We start from the raw sequence: 23,219 nt of genomic DNA on the forward strand, positions 1-23,219 counted from the left end.
CTTTGGCACAGTAACAAAAAGTAGATACCCCAAAGAGATTAAAGAGAAAGGAAAAGGACCCATATGCTTAAAAACGTTGTTAGCAGCTCTTTTTGTAAAGTGGCAAAAACCTGGTAACTGAGAGGAATGCCCATCATGGGGAATAAATAAGTGAAAAAATTGTATGGTAAGAAATGATGGAGATGATTTAAGAAAAACCTGGGAAGACTCAAATGAACTGATGCAAAGTGAAGTGAGCAGAACCAAGGGAACCTTCCACATAGTAACAACAATATTATAACAATGATTAACTGGGAAAAACTTAGCTACTATGATCCATATAATAATCCAAGACAATTCCAAAGGACTTGTAATGAAAAATGTTGTCCATCTCTAGAAAGAAAACTGATGTAATCTGAGATTGAAGCACATTTTTTCACTTTATTTTTTTCTAAGAAAGTGGAAACATTTTAGTAATTTAACATTGCTTCTTCTGCAGAACATTGTAGTTTGTTTCCATGTTGCACTGCTATATTAAGTTACTATTTTTCAAGGTTATACTCCTAACACAGTTTTTGAAGACTTTAACAGCATTAAAATGGGTATTTTTTTAAAGTCACTAGCCTGCTACAGCAGGGCTTCTTTAGCTGGATCTATCAATATGATTTTTTTTAATTGTTTCAATATTAATTGGGTTCTTTTGTAATATATGTATTTTAATTTATGCATTTAAAATATTGGGGTCCATTTGCAAAAAGGATAAGAACCACTGTTCAAAAGTATTACATAGGAATTATGTGTTTTCTATGTGATAGCTTTAGACTGACTCTTTTAAATGCACTATTAGCCATGCCTACTACAGTTTTCTAAAAACTCTATAAAAATAAGCTGAGAGTTGTCTCTGAAACCCTCCAATTTATTCCTGCCAATGCATTTATAAGAAAATGCCTCCTAAAAAAAAGAAAAAGAAAATGCCTTCTTCCTGGTATTTCCCAGAATGCGTATTATGGAGCATGCAATTTCCCCTCGAACTTTCCCAGCAGCAAACACTGCACTTCAAAAGTGTGCTCGAGGTACCAGAACTCACTGCTAAGCAGTCAATTCAGCATTTAAAATAATCTAGGACTTCTGAATCAAATCTGCAAGCAGATGTTCCAACTCCAGACCCATTAAGAACTCTAGGTTTGGTATTTATCACTTTAAAAGATCACACAGTTCATATGAACACAACTACAAAACACTCACCACACAACTAAAACTAGACTTGAACAAATGGAAAAACATTAACTGCTCATGGATAGGACGAGCCAATATAATAAAAATGACCATCCTACCCAAACTTATCTATCTATTTAGTGCCATACCCATTGAACTACCAAAATACTTCTTCACTGATTTAGAAAAAACCATAACAAAGTTCATTTGGAAGAACAAAAGATCAAGGATATCCAGGGAAATAATGAAAAAAAACACATATGATGGGGGCCTTGCAGTCCCTGACCTAAAACTATATTACAAAGCAGCAGTCATCAAAACAATTTGGTACTGGCTAAGAAACAGAAAGGAAGATCAGTGGAATAGACTGGGGGAAAGCGACCTCAGCAAGACAGTATACGATAAACCCAAAGATCCCAGCTTTTGGGACAAAAATCCACTATTCGATAAAAACTGCTGGGAAAATTGGAAGACAGTGTGGGAGAGACTAGGAATAGATCAACACCTCACACCCTACACCAAGATAAATTCAAAATGGGTGAGTGACTTAAACATAAAGAAGGAAACCATAAGTAAATTGGGTAAACACAGAATAGTATACATGTCAGACCTTTGGGAGGGGAAAGGCTTTAAAACCAAGCAAGATATAGAAAGAATCACAAAATGTAAAATAAATAATTTTGACTACATCAAACTAAAAAGCTTTTGTACAAACAAAACCAATATAACTAAAATCAGAAGGGAAACAACAAATTGGGAAAAAATCTTCATAGAAACCTCTGACAAAGGTTTAATTACTCATATTTATAATGAGCTAAATCAATTGTACAAAAAATCAAGCCATTCTCCAATTGATAAATGGGCAAGGGAAATGGATAGGCAGTTCTCAGATAAAGAAATCAAAACTATTAACAAGCACATGAAGAAGTGTTCTACATCTCTTATAATCAGAGAGATGCAAATCAAAACAACTCTGAGGTATCACCTCACACCTAGCAGATTGGCTAACATAACAGCAAAGGAAAGTAATGAATGCTGGAGGGGATGTGGCAAAATAGGGACATTAATTCATTGCTGGTGGAGCTGTGAACTGATCCAACCATTCTGGAGGGCAATTTGGAACTATGCCCAAAGGGTGCTAAAAGAATATCTACCCTTTGACCCAGCCATAGCACTGCTGGGTCTGTACCCCAAAGAGATAATGGACACAAAGACTTGTACAAAAATATTCATAGCTGCGCTCTTTGTGGTGGCCCAAAACTGGAAAATGAGGGGATGCCCATCAATTGGGGAATGGCTGAACAAACTGTGGTATATGTTGGTGATGGAGTACTATTTGTGCTAAAAGGAATAATAAAGTGGAGAAGTTCCATGGAGACTGGAACAACCTCCAGGAAGTGATGCAGAGCGAGAGGAGCAGAACCAGGAGAACATTGTACACAGAGACTAATACACTGTGGTATAATCGAATGTAATGGACTTCTCCATTAGTGGCGGTGTAATGTCCCTGAACAACTTACAGGGATCCAGGAGAAAAAAACACCATTCATAAGCAAAGGATAAACTATGGGAGTGGAAACACCGAGAAAAAGCAACTGCCTGAATACAGAGGTTGAGGGGACATGACAGAGGATAGACTCTAAATGAACACTCTAATGCAAATACTATCAACAAAGCAATGGGTTCAAATCAAGAAAACATCTAATGCCCAGTGGACTTACGCGTCGGCTATGGGGGGTAGGGGGGGGGAGGAAAAGAAAATGATCTATGTCTTTAACGAATAATGCTTGGAAATGATCAAATAAAATATATTTAAAAAAAAAACATTTAAAAAAAAAAGATCACACAGTTCAAAAATGCAATCTGAATTTCAACTTTCCTTTAAATATCCATATTTTGTTCTTTCCTTTAACAGATTCATGCAGTTGGTTCCACAATATTACTTTTAGTAATCTGCCTCCTAGTGAAAGAAGGAATATTCTGCAGCAAGTAATCAATCACTTATCACCTATTTCAACAATGAAAAAAGAAATGAAAACAAAGATGAAATATGTGAAGTGCCTTGAATTTTCTGATGCATGAGGATGGTTATTTAATGGATTTCATACTTTTTTTTTTCATTTTAGCTTTGTTTAATTTTCACCTGCAACAGATCTAATGGAGAAATGTTTTTCATGATTTCTTATGTATCATGGGTATCACATTTCTTGTCTTCTCAATGGGTAGGGGACATAGTGAATAGAAAAAATAGATCTAAAAATTAAAGTGGGAAAATAATTTTTTTTAAATCCTGATTTTAAAAAATATATGGATGGGAAAAAGGGAAAAGAAAAAAAATTCAATAAAACCCTGAAGCCCTTCTTAACCTACCCTATACCCTCACATCTTACCAATCTCCTCAAATCATACTCTTTATACAGATCCTAGGATTCAGTCACTCTGGCCTCCTGGTTATTACTCCTACAACACTCTTTATCTCCTAATTCTGGGTATTTTCTCTGTCTCTTCCGTATAGCTGGAATGTTTACCCTCCTCCATTTCCTGACTTTTTGGCCTTCCTTCAAATTCCAGATAAACTCTCACCTTCTTTAAGAAGCCTTTCTTGATCCTCCTTAATACTAGAGCCTTCCCTCTACTGACTATCTCCAATTTAATACACATGTAGCTTGAATCCCCCCAGCTTAACACAGTGCTTGGCATTCAGCAGACACTTAATATTTGTTGAACAGCCATTTTCTAAATGACTAAAATGTCATGTACTGAGTTACAATGAGTTAGAAAAAGAGCTGGCACTAGAAACTTAGCATTAATCCAGGGTCCTAAACAATATCAGTACTAGTTTCCGAAGCTCTTTCCCACAAGTTAGGGAAGCAAAGATAAACAGAAGATAGTAGTAACTTACTTGAATTGGCTGCTGCTGCCAATGCTGTGGCCATTCGGGGATTGGGTATGTGGGCAATTCTCCTCTTCTCCTCAGGCAGAGACATGGAATGCTTCTGGGATGCCAATCTTGAAGCCAGAATATCTGAGGCCTGTCTCTGGGCAAGCTGGGTTCTTCGGTAGCAGGCCTCCTGAGCCGTAGGGGGGCGATAGGGCCGAATGACAGGCTTGCTTGGGACTTCAGCCTATTGGGTCAGAGAACATGTATTAGGGGATTCTACTGTCCTCAGGTGTGGTAGTCTTTTATCCAGCTGCACTGAACCTATAAAAGGGAATCTACAGCAATCTAAAAGCAAGTTTACCCTATGAGAGGAAGTAAGAGTACAAGGAAGATAGAAGAAATATCTCATTCCCAAGGAATAATAGTGTGAGGAAAAAATAAAGACAGCTCATTCCAAGTCACTTTAGAATTTTTCTTCTTGACCCAAGTTTTAAAAAAAATGCTATAAATTAGGTGAACACAGAATAGTATACATGTCAGATCTTTGGGAAAGGAAAGACTTTAAAACCAAGCAAGAGCTAGAAAAAAATAACAAAATATAAAATAAATTATTTTGATTACATCAAACTAAAAAGGTTTTGTACAAACAAAACCAATGTAACCAAAACTAGAAGGGAAGTAACAAATTGGGAAGCAATCTTCATAACAAAAATCTCTGACAAAAGTCTAATTACTCAAATTTACAAAGCGCTAAATCAATTGTACAAAAAAATCAAGCCATTCTCCAATTGATAAATGGGCAAGAGACATGAATAGGCAATTTTCAGTCAAAGAAATCAAAACTATTAAAAAGCACATGAAAAAATATTCTAAATCTCTGATAATCAGAGAGATGCAAATCAAAACAACTCTGAGGTATCACCTCACACCTAGCAGATTGGCTAACATGACAGCAAAGGAAATGAATGCTGGAGGGGATGTGGCAAAGTCGGGACATTAATGCATTGCTGGTGGAGTTGTGAATTGATCCAACCATTCTGGAGGGTGTAATAATTAAAATAATATTTCTACCCAGATATGTATTTTATAAAGTTTATTGGAAGGGTAGACAACAGTTCTCATGGTTCCCGTGGTTCCCCCGATTCTGCCCCAAACCTCAACTTTTATTGACATACACAGATGCAACCCTGGCACAACTGTGGTATGTCTGGAATGTCTGATAGACAGGTAAAGTTACTCAGGATGGGGAGGGGATAAACTTCCTTGACACAAGGGCAATTTGAAACTATGCCCAAAGGATGCGAAAAGACTGTCTGCCCTTTGATCCAGCCATAGCACTGCTGGGTTTGTACCCCAAAGAGATAATAAGGAAAAAAACTTGTACAAGAATATTCATAGCTGCGCTCTTTGTGGTGGCAAAAAATTGGAAAATAAGGGGATGTCCTTCAATTGGGGAATGGCTGAACAAATTGTGGTATATGTTGGTGATGGAATACTATTGTGCAGAAAGGAATAATAAACTGGAGGAATTCCATGGAGACTGGAACAACCTCCAGGAAGTGATGCAGAGTGAGAGGAGCAGAACCAGGAGAATATTATACACAGAGGTACAATCGAATGTAATGAACTTCTCCATTAGTGGCAATGCAGTGATCCTGAACAACCTGGGGGGATCTACGAGAAAGAACACTATCCACATTCAGAGGAAAAACTGTGGGAGGAGAAACACAGAAGAAAAACAACTGATTGATTACATAGGTCGAGGGGATATGATTGGGGATGTAGACTCTAAATGAACATCCTAATGCAAACAACAACAACAACAACATCTAAATAGGTTTTGATCAAGGACATATGTAATACCCAGTGAAATTGTGTGTCAACTACGAGAAGGGTGTGGGGAGGGGAGGGGAAGAAGGGAAATAATATGATTCTTGTAACCAAAGAATAATGTTCTAAATTGACTCAATAAATAAATAAATAAAAATTTAAAAAATTTAAAAATAATAAAAATTCAATTGGAAAGCAGAAAAAAAAAAGAAATTGTGCATCAGCTACGGGAAAGGGTGTGGAGAGGGGAGGGAGGGAAATAATATGATTCTTGTAACCAAAGAATAATGTTCTAAATTGACTCAATAAATAAATAAATAAAAATTTAAAAAATTTAAAAATAATAAAAATTTAATTGGAAAGCAGAAAAAAAAAAGAAATTGTGCATCAGCTATGGGAAAGGGTGTGGAGAGGGGAGGGAGGGAAATAATATGATTCTTGTAACCAAGGAATAATGTTCTAAATTGACTAAATAAATTAATTAAAAAATAATAATAAAAACATTTTTATACTAAAAAAATAATAAATTTAAAAATATGCTGACTTTGGGCAAATTTAAGGGACCCATATTAAAAACAGCTAAAACAGGACAGAGGAAAAGTACCAAGCAACAGTCAAAGTCTCAGAAGAAAATAAACTCCAACTACAAGGTATCTTGTTTATAGGCTAGGCCTAAGCAGTGGATTCTCACCTTTAAAGCAGAGGTTTGAATTAATCAATTAAAAGAAAGGTCATACCTTAACAAGCCCATTTTAGACTTAAAGAACAATTTAAGTAAATACTCTCCATTTGATCTTTTTGAGAATCCTGAAGTAGGTGAGATTTACCCTCAGGAAGGGTTAGAAAGAATGTTTGAGTCCTCCTAGATTAATTTACTCATTTTACAGATGAAGAAACTGAGGCTCAGAACTAGAAAGTGATTTGCTAAAGATTGCACAGTAGTAACAGGCCCAGGAATTGAATCCAAGTCTTTTGCCCTTTTTTTATTCCCACAGCTAAGGACACTGAAGCACAGAGAAGTGGCATAAGCAGTTAGTAAGGGCCAGAATGGAGATTTCTCTTAGTTTATTTGCATATTAAATTCTTTCTGCTGTATCATATTGTCATTCATGAATGTAATTCTTTATGGGGCTCAGTGGATTGAGAGCCCAAACTAGAGATGATGAGAGACCCTGAGTTCTCACCTCAGAGACTTCCTAGTTGTGTGACCCTGGACACTTAGTACCCCTTGCCTGTCCCTTACTGCTCTTCTGCCTTGGAACCAACAGAAGGAATGGGTTTAAAAATATTTTTTAAATGAATATAATTCTTTGAGGGCAAGTGCTTCGTGTATAACTTAGTAGTTAGCAGAAGCACTTAGTAAATATTTGCTTGTTCAAGTGATTAAATGAGTAACTGATTATATTTTCATGTAATAAATTGGAAAAGAGATGGTAGAGTAGGAAGAGAATAGTACAATATTTTGGGAAAAACATTCTCATCCCTAATTTAAACAATAACAGTGGCTCAGGAGTAGAAAGGAAAAGGCCCTAGATTTACAGACAAAAGACATAGCTCTAAATCCCAGCTCTGATATTTGATACCTATATGACCTTTAGTTAAGTCCTAGGTCCTCTCAGAACCTGTTTACTTTTTTCCAGTGCTTAATTAACCTAGTACCTGGCACTTAGTAGATATTTAATATTTGTGTACTGGTGAATCTGTAAAAAAGAGCCAAACTAGATGTCTTAGTTCCCTTCTGATGATATAAGGACAGGCTGGCCTGAGAAGATTTGGAGGTCTCTTTGCTCTCTGGAGATTCTGGGGTCCTGAGGCGTAAGTGGCACGATATTACCTTCTCTTACTTTATAAATGAAGAAACAGGACAAATAATTTAAGTGACATGCCCAGTCACAGTATTCTGCTGCCTTCTCCCTGGGAAACTGTCAAGCTGTTTACAGAGAAAGAACTTTCTAAAGGGACATCTTTCCACACCCTAAAGTTACTCTGCACTTACCTCCTTTCTTTCTCCAACCCCCAATGCTGACATACCTAATTTGAGGCAAAGGGTCCTTACATTTCCTTGTTTGGAGAGATGGGAAATCCTCCTCTTCTGACCTGGAAACAGTGTAGTCAAGCTGTCCTCTGATTTTCCCTCAATCTTCTCTTCTTTGGATGGCTAGAACACAAAAAGAGTCAAGTTTCCTAAGAGATCCAATCTTAATATAACAGAAAGGAAGGACTGGGAGTAGACTTTAGAATAAATCTAGAAGGAACAATATTAAACAGAATACAGTCTATCAGCACTAGAAATGACCTTAGAAATAGAAGGATGAGGGGCAGTTAGGTGGCTCAGTGAACTGAGAGCCAGAACTAGAGACAGGAGGTCTTAGGTTCAAATTTGGCCTCAGACATTTCCTAGTTGTGGAACCCCAGGCAAGTCACTTAACCCCCATTGCCTAGTCCTCACTGCTCTTCTGCCTTTGAACCAATAGACAGTATTGATCCTAAGACAGAAGGTAAGGGTTTAAAAAAAAGAAAGAAAGAAATAGAAGGATGAAGCTAAGGGGGTCCTCAGAATATATTGTCAGAAAATTAAACACCCTCATTTTTATATTTGAGGAAACTGAGACTCTAAGAGAGGGAGAATTCCAATTAGAACTCGGGTCTTCCGAGACCCAGCCCAGTGCTTTTAATTCTGTATTAAGGTATATTACCACTCACTTCCTTTGTGGCATCTTAAAATGGAATCAAGGGAGAAATATTCATGTTTGCTATCCAATATCACTGCATACCTTTTGTCTCTTCTTTGCTTTTCTTTCTTTTTTTTTTAAATTTAAACCCTTACCTTCCATCTTGGAGTCAATACTGTGTATTGGCTCCAAGGCAGAAGAATGGTAAGGGCTAGGCAATGGGGGTCAAGTGACTTGCACAGGGTCACACAGCTGGGAAGTGTCTGAGGCCAGATTTTAACACAGGATCTCCCATCTCTAGGCCTGGCTCTCATTCCACTGAGCCACCCAGCTGCCCCCTTGTCTCTTCTTTTCTTCCAAATTCTTCTTTCAAAAAATGCTCTAGGGCACATTCTAAAAATGAAAAACATTTAATAAGCAGAAAACAGAAAGACTAAATTGTGAGCAATGCTACAAAATAGAAAAGAAGACAGTCCCAGACCTCAAGGAGCTTACATTCTAAGAGGTGGAGACAATACACATAAGGGGAGCCATGTCCAAAGAACAGGGATATGGCATGTATTTAGGGCCAGTAACAGACACGCCTTAGAGTGGGAAGTTTTGTGTCACTTTAAGAGAGTTTAAAGGCAAAGGTTGGATGGGACAATTGGTGGTAGAGAGGAATCCTGATGTTTAGGATGAACTCAAGGTGGCCTCTGGAGTGCCTTTGGAGACTGATAGCTGTGCTTCTATAACTTAAGTCACACTCCTGCCTGAGATAATTCATTCTATTTTTAGGCAATAGTGTTAGAAAGTGTTCCTCATTCCTTAAAATGACTTGGATCTACTCCTCTCCTACTTGTACCCACTGTTCCCAGTTCTGTCTTTTGTGATCAAGTAGAAAAAGTCAAATCCTTCTTCCTTAGGATCAATGGACAATGAAGCCACTTCAGGATTCAATAGTAGAAACAGAGTAGGAGGAGTAGAAGTAAAATAGAACTCAAGCTAAAAAGAAAGCTCTGAAGACCAGAAATCAACGAAGGGCTCAAGTCTTTTCAAAACAGTTAGTAAATATATTCATTGTGTGTGTGTGTGCCTGGAACTCTGCTAAGGCTAGAAAACAAATACAAACAAAAAAATGGTCCTTACCCTCACATCTAGCACAGTAGACAACCTGCAAATACCTCAGAGGGAAGGCATGAAGATTAAGGAAGACTGAAAAAGACTTCTTGCCCAAGACTTTAGCTGAGCCTTCAGGAAAATAAGGAGGCAGAGATGAGGAAAGAAAATTCCAGGTATGAGGGACAACCTGTGAAAATGCAAAATCAGATGGAGTGTCTTGTTGTAGGAGAAGCCAGGAGGCCAGTGGTGCTGGATCAGAGTAATAAGTATATGAAGGAAAAGAGAGGGTAAAGAGCATGAGAAAGGGAGGACAGGGCTTTAAACAGAGGAGGCAGCTAGGTGGTTTAGAGGAGTGAGGGGATGGGGGGCACCTGGATTCAAATCTGACCTCTGACATCTCCTAGCTATGTGACCTTAACCCCCATAGCCTAGCCCTTTCCTCTCTTCTGCTTTGGAACTAATACACAGTACTGATTCTAATATAGAAGGGTTAAAAAAAAGTAATAGGAAAAGTGGGGAGTAATAGGAAAGGTGGGGGGAAAGGAAGGTTTGAGGGGCAAGATAATGAATTTAATTTTGGACCCATAGAATTTTAGATGTTTATCAGACCAAGATGTCCTAATATGAAGATGGAGAAATGAGACGAAATGACAGGACTTGACAAACACATCTGAGAATCACTTGCATAGAGATAAGTGAATCCATAGATGCTGATAAGACCAAAAAAAAGGTAGAAATAATTGTAGTTTAGTCATTTTTAATCATGTTGGATTCATTTGACGGATGAAGAAACTAAGGCAAATAGGATTAAGTGACTTGCCCAGGATCATATAGCATAACTGTGTGAGGCCAAATTTGAACTCAGGTCCTTCTGACTCCAGGCCTAGCTCTTTATCCACTTCACCATCTAACTGCCCCAGAAAATGAGAAGAGGGCCCAGGATAAAATAACACAAATATACACAAACACAAAATAACAATAACACACCTGAGGTGGGGGAAAATTGAGAGGAGGCAAGGAGAAAAGTAAAAGAGGAGAAGGAACACTGGAACTGAAGGAATTCAGAGGACCTGAGGGTCAAAAAAAGCCAGACAACACTGGCTTACTTGATATTCTTCCCCAAAGACACTATCTGCTGCTTTCTCCACCCCCTTTCCTGGCTTTCTTTAAGTCTCAGACTAACAATCAACATAAACATTTATTAATTGATTTATCAGTTAACGATAATGAGCAATGCTAAGAGCTGAGGATAAAAAGGAAATAACACAGAGTCTATCCTCAAGAAGTACACATTATAATGAAGAAGACAACATGTAAATAAGTACAAACAAGGTGTGTGCATGTGGATTATATACATATCTACGTGTATATAAACTAGAAAAAAAAAGGGTAATCTCACTGGCTCTGTGTATGGACAGAATTATTTACAAACAAGGTAAATACAGGGGAGAAGGGAGGTAATCCCATATGTACAAAATTATTTACATATTGTCTTCTTCCATTAGAAAGTGAGCTCCTTAAGGTCAATAACACACTTTTTGCTTTTGTATCCTGAGCCTTCAGTCCAGGACCTACAGCTTAGTCAGCACTTACTAAATATCCTTTTTTGATTGATTGATCAGATTAGACAAATATAAGTAGGACTAGGAGACCAAAGAAGTCCGAGTTTCAAAGAAGAGAAAATTAGCTTCCTTTCAAGGTGTTAACCAGGTGAGACAGATGAGATAAGATGCTAACATATGAAAGGCACTAAATAGGTGGGAAGATCCAGAAGGAAGATGCTAACCAGTCCAAAGTAAGCTAGGAGAGCTTAGTCACCAGAATTGCAAGCAAAAGCAATTATGGATTTAGGATCCTGCTTCAAAAAATGAAGCTATTTTAGTCTTATCCAGGCAACTCAGGGTATATAGTGGAGTCAGGAAAATCTGAGCTCAAATATGGCTTCAGATACCGACTAGCTATGCCAGTCAGACAGTTACTCCACCCCTGCCTGCCTCAGTTTCTTCAGATGTAAAATGGAGGTCATAACAGTACCTACCTCACAAAGTTATTTGAAGGCACAAATGAGATCATATTTGTAAAGCACCCAGTACAGTGCCTGGCACACGGTAGACACTACATAAGTGCTTATTCCCTTTCCTTTCTTTCCCTTCTCTACTGCCAGGTTCTTTTAAGGAAAAATTACAGAAAGAAAAGAAATAAGCCTCATAAGAAAGACATGATGAAGATGCTTTGAAGAGACTAAGAGGAGGGGCAGAGAGAACAAAGAGAAGTTTGAGAAAATATAAGGAAAAGATGACACCAAGCTAGGCTGCAATTTCAACCTGAAAGAACCTTCCCTATTTACTGTCAGCTTCTTTGGGAGAAAGTTATGAAAGAAGGAAAAAGAAATAATCTCAATAAGAAAGAAAGTGGGAAGGTGATTTGAAAGGATTTATAAGGCATAGGGAGGGAGGGGAAGAGCCAACGAGAATTGAGAAAAATTACAGAGAACGTATAAAGAAAAGATGAAGGACACCAACTTAAGCTGGAATTTCAATCCAAAGAAAGAAAGCTATTGAAAAATTAAAACTTGCTAGAAGAAATCAAGGAAAAAGATAAGGCAAGACAAAAGCAAAAAATAAAAGGTAAATGAACCAAAAAAAAGAAGTTGAGGGTGACTGTCTAGTTGTTAACGATTCCAGAGAACCAATGAAATAAACTGAGCCTATTCCTCCTGAAAAGGTAAAGAATAAGACATTTTTTTTAATAGAGTCAATGTAGGAACTGACTTTGCTTAACTATCCATATTTGTTACAAGACTTTTGTTTGATTTTTTGCTTTTTTCTCCCAGAGGGAATTAAGAGATAATATATTTTTGTTCACTGAAAAAATTAAACTAAAAGAAAAAAAACAATGTCAGCACTAGGAGGGCCCTTATATATTAACATAGTAATAATATACTAATAGATAGACAAACATAGACGGAGAGGTAGCGAATCCTTCATAGTAGATAAAGAGCTGGTATTGAAGCCACAAAGGTCTGGTTTCAAATCCTGCCTCTACACTACCTTTAAAACTCCAGGCAAGTCAGAGAGCCTCTAAGATTCGAAGTTGCAGAGAGGTTAAGGTCCACCCATAAGTCTCCTATACCAATTAAATAAATAACAGGCCCAGCATCTTCCCCCCCCCCCTCATTTACATAGCCCTTTAAAGTTTTCAAAGTGCTTTACTTACATTATCTTACTTGATCCTGGCAACAACCCTGTGAAATACATGCTGCTTTCCTCATTTTTATAAAGAAATTGAGATTAAGACATTATACAGCTAGTGAGTGTCTAAGCCAATATTTGAACAAGTCCAAAATTCTTACCTACTGTACTGCCATAGAATGTCCAAGTTGAGAAGATCTTTAGAACATACAGAGGATGTCAGAGCAAAAAAGGCTCTTAGAATTTAAAATGTGTCAGGAAATTGGAAGAATGTGGCCCACAGAATGTTTAGGCTAAAAGGAACCTCAAAGAAGTCACTTCCTCCTACACCTCTGTAGAAGTAGTGAGAGAAGAGACAGATGTGGAACATTACATATAATGCCAGATTTTGGCAATGTAGGAGGGAAAAAAGGAAGCTCAGAATATAGAATGTCCAAGCTAGGAATACTACTCGTCCAGGACTAAGGGAAGTCAATCAGAACAAGAAGGATATGATATTAGGATTTCTGTTGGCAGAAAACCTATTCTTTTTCTTTTAAAAGAATACATTTTTTTAAAGTTCATACTTTCTTCAGTTCTTCTTCCTCAGGGCCAACATTTCTTCCAGCAATTAAAATGGAATTCTCCAGAGACATAAATATGATAGGCACAGTTGTTCACTGGACAGCTGTGACACAAAGCAAAGAATACCTAGAGACTTCTGGACTGTAGAACCCTAGGTGTCCCTGGAATTATGAAGTTTTCTCCACTAGCACTACTCTCACTAAACTGGAAAAATTAAATTAAAATGATCAGAGGTGATAATGTAAGAGAAAAGAAGCCAGGGGGCTTTCTGAGGGGTTTGGGGGAGGGCAGTGGTTAGAGTCCTTCTACGACTTTCTCTAAAGTTGCCTTGGGAGATGAGTGTTTGAAAGTGTTATCCATGTTTTATAAATGAGGAAACAGGCCTAGAGAGCTTAAGCAATGCTCAGTCACAGCTCTTAAGTATCAAGAATTCAAACCCAAGTCTTTTCAGGAGGGGAGGGGAGAGGAGGAGAGGAGGAAAGGCCCAGAACTTACCAAGCAAAAGGCCTAGATTCCAAACTCGCTCTGGCATTTACTAGGTGACTAACCCTGATGTCATGTCACTTCTCAAGGATTCTATTTCTTTCCTTGTAAATTGAAATGAGTGAACTAGATGCTTTCTATCATTCCTCCTGTCTCCCATTCTGTGTCCAAAACCCTGGAATATACAGCAAGATGAGGACACATAAGGCTCCTCCACTTACTAGTATCAAAATTAAGGCAGACACTTTTCTTTCTCTGACCCCCCAGTAATCCCATCCAGAAAATGGGGATCAACTACTCACAGAACTGTTTCAAAGAACAGGACTATGGACATATGAACCACTAAGCACTATGAGCCACTAGGCAGCTGGTAGCATGATAGAGCACCAGGCCTGGTATCAGAAGATTCAGCTGAGTCCAAATCCAGCTTCAGACACTAACTAGCTATGTGACCTTGGTTGGGTAAGTCCCTTAACTTCTGTTTGCTTTGGAGGCAGCCAGAGGGCTCAGTGGATGGAGCATTCCTGGGCCTAAAGTGAGAAATACTTGACTTCAGATACAGCCTCAGACATACACACTAGCTGTGTGACCTTGGACAAGTCACGTAACCTCTGTTTGCCTCAATCCACTAGAGAAGAAAATGGCAAACAGGATCCCTGCCAAAAAAACTCCATAGGCAGTACTGATATGCTATGGTGCCCAGGGTCTGACTGAACAACAGCAACAACCAAAGGAATTAATCCAAGCTAGCTACAGAGAAGATGCAGAGGAAAGGAAAGAACATCAAATTTGTCCTCAGAAGATCTAGAGTTATATCTCAGCCCATTACCAATACCCTGAGTGTCCCTTGAGTAAATATTCTCCCTCTAAGAGTTGAAGTCTCCTCATCCATCAACTGGGGTCAATAGTTCCTGTATTACCTTACCTTCCTGGGGTGTTCTTAAATGGTACCTTCAAACTTTGAAGCATGATCCTTAAGGAGTCTTAGAGACCATCTAGTCCGACCCTTGCATTTTATAAGATCACAAAAATGAAACTATTTCCCCATGATTACAACCAGGTTTAAGCAACAAAACAGATAGATTAGCCCAGGTCTTGTGACATAGTGGTACAAGTGCAAAGTGCTGTATGTGTATGGAATCTGAGGCCTGGGACATGTTATCATTGCCTCTGAAAAAACTACTGGACCTCCTCTACAAAAAGGACTTGAGATCAACAACCTGGGCAGTTCCTCCCAGCTCTGAAACTCCAAACCCAGAGCTCTTTCCATCACACAAGTGGCTTCTTCAGGCAGGAGCTGTTTGGTATAAGAATGGAGAGCTGAGCTATAAACACCCTGTACCTGCACATCTGCTGTGGGGGCATTTTCCTGTGAGCAGCTATAGATCATTCTTGACCCTAGGGGCAACCTTATAGAGATAATCTTTGGTATCATTTTTCTCCCTCATGCCTCTAGTACTTCTTCTTCCTTCCCATTTTAGAAACTGCAGCTCCCCAGCTCCAAGACAATTACTCCCCTCCATCCCTTCCCTGCCTCCAACCCTAACAACATCAGACCCCAGAGACAGAGATCATTGGCTCTGACACATCCTCCCAGCCAATGAAAGACTGGTTCAGAGATTGGGACTGAATCAGTGGGAATTATGTGTGCCCCAGAAGGATAATTTGGCACCGGAGAAGGGAGTCCCTGGCCCTCAGCTTGATTTCATCTTCCTTCAAGTTAATATTGCTCTGGTCCTGGCCCCTGTGGTCTGCCAGAGTATATATATAATAAAGTAACATTTATATTTATACATATTTGAGGTTTATAGATTTATGTATACATATAAAATAGACCTGTATCATACAGATTTAAGGTTTACAAAGACCTCTCCTCACAATTATCCAGTGAGATACTTCAGGAAAGTGTAAGCATCCCTACTTTATAGATAAGTAAACTGAGGCACAAAAAGGTTAAAATGGGCACACATGAATAGTGAGACAGGATTCCACTCTAAACAGGTAGCTAAAATTTTGTTGAAATTGAGGATTATTTCTCCCATTAGAACTTAAAGAACATTTCAGGGCAGCTAGGTGGCTCAGCGGATAAAAAAACCAGATCTGGAAATGGGAAGTTCTGGTTTCAATTCTGGCCTCAGACATTTCTTCCTGTGTGACTCTGGGCAAGCCACTTAACCCCGATTGCCTACTCCTAACTGTGCTTCTACCTTGGAACCAGCAGAATCGATACTTAGTATTGATTCTAGGACTGAATGTAAGGATTAAAAACAACTTTTTAAGTATCTGACATTCCAGAATCTCTCAAATGCTGCCTAATATTAGTGATCCTTTTCAAAGCTCTGTCTTCTTTCTCCCCTGTTCACTCCATGAGGAAAGGGAACATGTCTCAAATTTTTTTGCATGCCCTATGCTGGTTTTCCTAGATCAGTGTAGTCATGCAGTTATATATTATATATATAATGTATGCTCATTAACTGATTGCTTGACTCCCTAGTCTAAAGGCTCTGATCATGCTGCTGGCCTCTCCTCTCTCCCTTTCATTCTCTAACTTCAATATATTTTCCCTCTTCTCTTCCCTAATGTTTCTAACCTATCAGAGGCCAAGCTCAAGCCCTTTATATCCTCCCAGCTGCCCTTCCTGCCCTTTGGAGGCCTCCAGATCTCATTCATTTTTCTGAACTCTGAAAGCCCATATCTATTCTACTCTGAATTTTCCCTAGCACAGCTACCTGTTCCCTGTATGTCATATCCCCAAATAGAACTATACTCCTGGAAGATAGAGACTATGTCTTCTGTATTCTCTTCTTAAATACTCCAGCATAGAACTTTTCACACAGGAAGAATGCAGTAAATGCTTCTTATAAGAACATTCTAACAGCAACTTAAATTTCTGAAATGCTTTAAAAGTTGAAAAACACACCCTTTCTCCTCCTTCTCTGCAACATTGGTAGTGAAAGGACTATTATCCTATTTTACAAAAGAGGAAACTGAGGCTCAAAAAGGCTAAGTGATTTACATAGCAAATCTAGAAGCCAGGCTCTAAATACAGGTCTCCTAATTAAATAAAATTTCAACAAATAAATAGATAGATAATAAATAAATAAATAAATAAATAAATGAATGAATGAATGAATAAATAAATAAATAAATACAGGTCTTCTTCTCCAAGGTCCAAGACTCTTTCCACTATACCCCACATAAATGAACAGACAAATACAATAAGCTCCCTTCTACTTAGCCCCAGTGGGAGGAACTGAAAATGAGAATGAAGATAAGGATAATGACCAAAGGAAAGCTGGGCCAGGGGGCAGCCTATTCTCCACAAAAAGAAAACTCCCATCAAATTTCACAGTGAACCATAGTAGAAAAAGCAATGGAAAGACAATGCAGGAGCCCTGAATCCATAATCCTAATGCTCCTGACTCTCTGGGTGGCCTCTGGCAAGACCCTTCCCTTCCCTTCCCCTCTTCTGGTCCTCAGTTTCCCTAGCTGGAAAATGAGAGAATTTGGACTAGCTTAATCCCTTCAAGTTCTATGTTTCTATGACCTCACAGAGCAAAGTAATGACTAATGCATCTGGGCAGCCTACCTGTCAATTTCAAAAAATCTGCTTCCACACATTATCTGTCAAAGGAACAAATCATTGAGCATTAAGTGCAGCCCCTAGAGCTAAAAGCAAAATGATTGCTACCTGTTTGTTGAGCCTCCCTTTGTCTTCGGTCTTCACATCCGTAGACTCATTAAAAATCCGAAGACATTCCTCCATTGGGTCTGAATCATAATCCAATTCCTTTTCCAGGACAGAGTAGTCGATGTCATCAGAGGCCACAGAAGATGAGGAAGAAGAGGTAGAGAGCTGGGCACCCCGGAGGTGCTTTGGTCCCTTGCTCTCATTAAGGGGGCTGTGGCTTCCATCTTCTGAGTCTGAGTCTGAGCTTAAACTTGGAAGGGTAGCAGGAAGAACAGGACATGTCCCCTCCCCTTCATCCCCACTCTCATCTCCAAAGAGGTCAATATGGCTCAACGTCCTCTTCTTAGGCTTTGGGGACCCCTGGGATCTTCCTTCATCTAGAGAAGAGGATTTCTTGTCTCTCAGCTTACTTGAGGAGAAGGTTTTGCTTCCTTTCTTGTCTTTCAGCTTATTGCTACTGGACATGTTTTTCCCATTGGGAGGATCTATTGGCTTCAGTTTAGACTCCTTCTTATGGTTCCCCAGCTTACCTGTGCTAGGTCTCTTACTAAGGCCATCACTCTTCCTTTTCCCTGAGCTGGCCACTAACATGGCAGATGGTAACTTCTCTTTCCTGGCCACCTCTTGCTTTTCTAACTTGGATTTCTCCACCTTACTCATGTGTACATCACTTTTGACCTTAGTGAGTTTCTTCTCTCTATGATTTTTCTCCCCTAATTTCCCTTTTGCTTTGTCCTTGTTCTTCCCTTTGTCTTTCTCAGCTGATTTGCTTTTTTCTCTCTGACTTTCCACTTCCTGATGACCAGAGCTCTTTTGGTCATGTAATTTTCTTTTCTGGGCTCTGGGCTCTTTTGGGTTGCCTTTATGCTTTGGATCCCCTCCTGCCTCTTTCTCCTTCCCTTCTAAAGAGTGCTTGCTTCCTTTTCCACCCTTCTCTGGTTGGGATTTTCCAATCGGACTCTGTCGGCGCTGGATATCCCCCATGTCATACTGCACAGCAATCTCCTTTGTCTCCCTCAAACTACTTTCCTCAGGTTCCGGAGGCTTTCCTTTCGCAGGGGAGGACCCACTGCTAAACTGACTCTCTGAATTGGTTCTGGCTTTTGTGGGGCTGGCAGGACTTGGCTGGTTTTCTGAGCTGGGCTCCTCATCTTCTGAGTCAGAAAATCTGGCATCTGTTTCATAATTGCTAAAAACATCGCAATGTTTCTTGAGTGAAGGAGTATAGGAGTCATCTTGGTGAGAGTCCCTTCTCCTTTTGATCCCCCTCTGGTCCTTTGGACTGCCCTTATTTAAAAGCCTGGCTGAGTAATTTGAAAGGGGGTCATATTCCAAATCTGTAGATGGCTTGGAATTGTCAATCACATATTTGCTATTGGGAATAGCACGGCTATATTTTTTGGGCTGGATCACAGACTTTGGAACATATTCCAGAGAGTTACCTTTAGCCTTGGATTTCTCCAAAGAATCCAAAGTATATTTGTTACATTTATTAGCAGCAGCCAAAGGGGTAGGGTTATAGTCTGTGTTGTTATTTAATAGATTGTAGCTACCTGGATTATATTCTAAGGAAGTGGCAAAAGAGTCTGGGTTAGGCACTCCAGCTCCAGTAGGGCTTTGTGAAACAAGTGAGGTCTCTGTGGTGCCATACTCCTTGGTTGTTTCTAGCAGTTCCTTGTATTTCTTTTCCTCTCGTTCCACTTCATTCCGGACAGCTTCAATGGCCTGGTTGACTAACTCCAGCTCCAAGATGCCAGAGCTGGGTTCTGGGACATCTCCCAGGGAGCCATGTTCAGTCCCAACTGAAGGCTTCGGAAGGTCAGGGTTATATGGGTCATAGCCAAGTTCTGAAAAGAAAGTGGGGAGGGAAACAATGAATACTCATGTTTTTATAGAGTACAAAAAAGTATGTTTTTATTTCATTGCTATAACTACTAAAATTATGAGATTAAGAAGAAAATAATAAGAAATTACAGTATCTATGCTGTTTTAGTTTTAAAAGAGAATTTAGAATTCCTCCATGAACTGATACATCATGAAGTGTACAGAACTAGAACAACCTACACAGTGAAATTACAGAGAAAAACAAGTTTGAAATACTTCAGAATTCTCCCTAATACAAAAAGTCTAGAGGACAGACAGTAAAGCATGCCACCCACCTCCTGTCAGAGAAGTGATGAACTTAAAATTCAAAAGGAAACATGTAGTTTTGGATTGGCAAAATAGAAATTCATTGTGCTGAATTATGCCAAGTTTGTCCTCAGCAGTTTGGGGGGGCGGGGTTCAAAAAAAATTTTAAGGAACAAAAAACCTAAATGTACATAGCAGTTTTACTTGCAATAGAAAAGAAAGAGGGGAGAAAACCATATATCTAGCAAATAAAAAATGACATTAAATTATAATATAACAATATAATGCAATAATGTGCCATAAGCTTAGATAGCAAATTTGAAGAATACAAAGAAATATGGGGAAAACTTCCATGAAGTAATAGAGTGAATAAAGAATAAGAACACATATACTGTGTGACCCTGGGCAAGTCACTTAACTCCTATTGCCTAGCCCTTACAACTCTTCTACCTTGAAACCAATAAACAGTACTGATTCTAAGATGGAAGATATGGGTTTTTTAAAAAATACACTGACTAAAATTAAAATATCAAATGAAAAACTACAAAGAAAAAGTCAGAAGGGAAAATAAACAGTAGGCTTTTGTTACTTTTTTCATATTAATTTATACACTTGAGAAGTTACAAATTATTTGTAGTTTATGGCTTCTTTACAGGAATTTTTCCCTATGAATTTGAATGTTTTTATTGATGGGTACCAAGTTTAGAATAAAATATTACCAATAAACTAAAACATAAAATTATAAATGAAGTACCCTACAGAGATTTAAATTATAAATGGGAATTTTTTGAAATCCCAATCTAACAGAGATTGTAGTAGTTCAGTAAAGCAAATGATATTCCTATGTTACCAAAAGTATTCCAAAGAGAAACATCTCCTGTAGTGATTTTCCCAGCAATTAATGATTAGAAAGTTCAGTTAAAGCCCAGAATGAAGCAAGAAAGGTCTCTTAGGAACCAAAATGGATTGCAGAAAAGTCCACAAAGCTTATTAATAGAAGGGCCCTTGCTTAAGGCCCAGTGACTTGTTTTCTCCACAATTTAAATGTGCTTGGTTCTCCCTATTCCCAGAAAATAAGTAGTTAATTTCAAAGTGGAAGAGGATTATGGAAGCTATGATATAGGCTGATACATCACCAATAAGAACTGACAGATGACAACGCCTGAACTCAAAGCACTTAAAAGTCTGCAGTCCTTGAATATAGGGGTTAATAGTCCTCATGCATGTCATCAGAACTGTTTAAAGTCCAATAGAATAACAAGATGTTCAAAAGGATGAGCTAGTATTCCTAAGAAAAGACTCATAGGTTCATATTCTGACCAAGAAAGACTCAAGTCCAGCTAGTCCAACTTCACTTTGAAGATGAGGCCAAGACAGGTGACCTAACTTGTCAAAGATCACATATGCATTGTATAATTGAAAATCTGTGACAAAATCAAGATGTGAACCCAGCCCCTCTGATTCCAAATCCAGTGTTCCTTCCATCACTTCATGCAGCTCCCAAAGTCAAATCAAATTCATGTCTTCAATATGAGAAAGCACTGAAGATAGGCAGTTCAGTCCTTATAACTGGTCGGCTTTGGTTATCTGGAATATTCACTTCAATGGAACATTGCCTTCTCTGATGGTATCTGGTAAATGATGTACCGCACAGAGATTCAAATTGTAACTAGGATCTGAATCAAAGGTTCAGTACTGCCTGTATCACAAGGAATGTTTGTTATTATCAACTGGTACAAGAAGAGAGCATGGGGTACAGACAGGCTGGGCTAGAAGTCCTTTGGTCAAGACTCATATTCTGATTCTAGAATCTGTATTGTAAGCATTCCAAAGATGGGAGATTGCTTGTTCTTCTATGAAGCTGAGTTCACAATGGAAAAGTGAAAAGAAGTAGAAAAACATAAAGGGCAATAAGTTCAACAGCAATAAATAATTTCCCTCAAATGGTTTTTGGTCTGTTTTGATCCTACTTTGGTTTCATTCAAAGTTAAGTAAATCAAGAATCAAGAAGACATTTTCTGTGATTTTCATATAATCCTCCTCTAAAGCTCTTTTTGGTTCCTCACTATGGCATGGAGAAGACCCTGGTTTTCAAGGGTTATGTCAGGTAAATGAAAACACTGACATTCCTAAGAATCCAGACAGGGTTGGCATATAGGCCCAGTAAAAGACTGTCTATTGGTTAAGAATGGCCCAAATCACCCTAGGCAAGTCACTTGACCCCCCATTGCCTAGCCCTTACCACTCTTCTGCCTTGGAGCCAATACACAGTATTGACTCCAAGACAGAAGGTAAGGGTTTAAAAAAAAAAAGAATGGCCCAAATCCATTTACTCAAGTAGGGTTGAAATTGTGGAAATTGTTTATGGTTTTGACTAGATCTGTGATTTCATCTGAAATATGGTGAGGAACTTTCTCTACCACCGTGCCTGAGCATTTTCTTGGTAACCATATAGATGTTAAGTGATTTGTCCAGGGTCACAAAGTCAGAGTATATCAAAGGCAGGCTTGAACCTGACTCTAAGGCCAGTTCTCTGTCCATTATATCAGACTCTCTTTAAGTCTTACTGCTGCTAAAATGGGACACCTACTATCATACATTAAGTATTTTTTAATTTCTCTAAATCATAGGCTGGTTTGTGTCTGTATTTTCAGCTCATCTGAGGGAAAGTAGAAGATAAAAGAAGGAAAAGAATTACTGCATAGGATAACTGAGGCAATGACAGGAGGACAAGAAAAAGCAATTCTTGCTTTTCTTTGCAAAAGCAAAGCTAGACTAGAAAAGACAACAAAAACAGCTAATAAGGAAACAAGAAAAGTAATGTGTTAAGAGCATGTGGCTATTGCCACTGAGTTTAAGACACCAAGTCCACATTAACTACATTACAAGATGTGAAAAGAACTGGCAGATGAGATTTATGAGCCACTGTCAGTGATCTCTCTGCAAGATCATGGAGAACTTAAGACTACCCTCCTTTTTTTTTTAATGGGGGGAAGGGTGCAGCTAAGTGGCTCAGTGGATCTTCAGGCTTGGAAATGGGAAATCATAGGTTTAAACCTGGCCTCCAACACTTTCTAGCTGTGTGATCATGGGCAAATCACTTAACCCCAATCCCCTAATGCTTACTGTTCTTCTGCCTTGAAACCAATACTTAGTATGGTTTCTAGGATGGAAGGCAAAGGTTTAAAAAAAAATCTATGCCAATTTCAAAAAGTTAAGTGAAAGGAATCTGCAAACTATAAGTTTGATTTCAATTACTGGAAAAATACTAGATCTTGTTATTAAAGGAATGGTTCACAAACATCCAGCAAAAGCAGCAATGACCCCACAAAGCGTCAATTTAGATTCATCAAGAACAGATTATGTCAGACTAACCTAATTTGATTTCTTGACAGATTCAAGGGAATATTCTGTAGATATAGTTGACCTAGATTTTGGCAAAATATTTGATAAAATACCTCATGCTTGTGAAAAAAAAATGG

General features: G+C 38.6%; 1 protein-coding gene across 5 annotated transcripts in view; it reads right to left on the reverse strand.

Annotated features, from left to right (window-relative positions):
* REXO1 (RNA exonuclease 1 homolog) overlaps positions 1-23,219 on the reverse strand; it is a 100,000-nt gene that overhangs the window by 37,139 nt on the left and 39,642 nt on the right. For 4 of the 5 annotated variants that reach the window (XR_008917361.1, XR_465794.3, XM_007489295.3 and 1 more), the window contains exons 2-4: positions 17,608-19,454; positions 7,962-8,063; positions 4,097-4,319 (exon numbers count right to left, since the gene is read on the reverse strand). Coding sequence is in view for 3 of the 5 variants with exons in the window: in XM_007489295.3 (XP_007489357.1) it covers positions 4,097-4,319; positions 7,962-8,063; positions 17,608-19,454 (2,172 nt within the window). In the remaining 2 variants the exon portion in view is untranslated. Of the gene's footprint in view, positions 1-4,096; positions 4,320-7,961; positions 8,064-17,607; positions 19,455-20,873; positions 21,535-23,219 lie in introns of those variants that run through there. The other variant, XM_007489296.3, reaches the window with a different exon arrangement.

The sequence above is a fragment of the Monodelphis domestica genome, chromosome 3 (genome assembly GCF_027887165.1).
Source record: "Monodelphis domestica isolate mMonDom1 chromosome 3, mMonDom1.pri, whole genome shotgun sequence".
In the NCBI taxonomy this organism is placed as follows: domain Eukaryota; kingdom Metazoa; phylum Chordata; class Mammalia; order Didelphimorphia; family Didelphidae; genus Monodelphis; species Monodelphis domestica.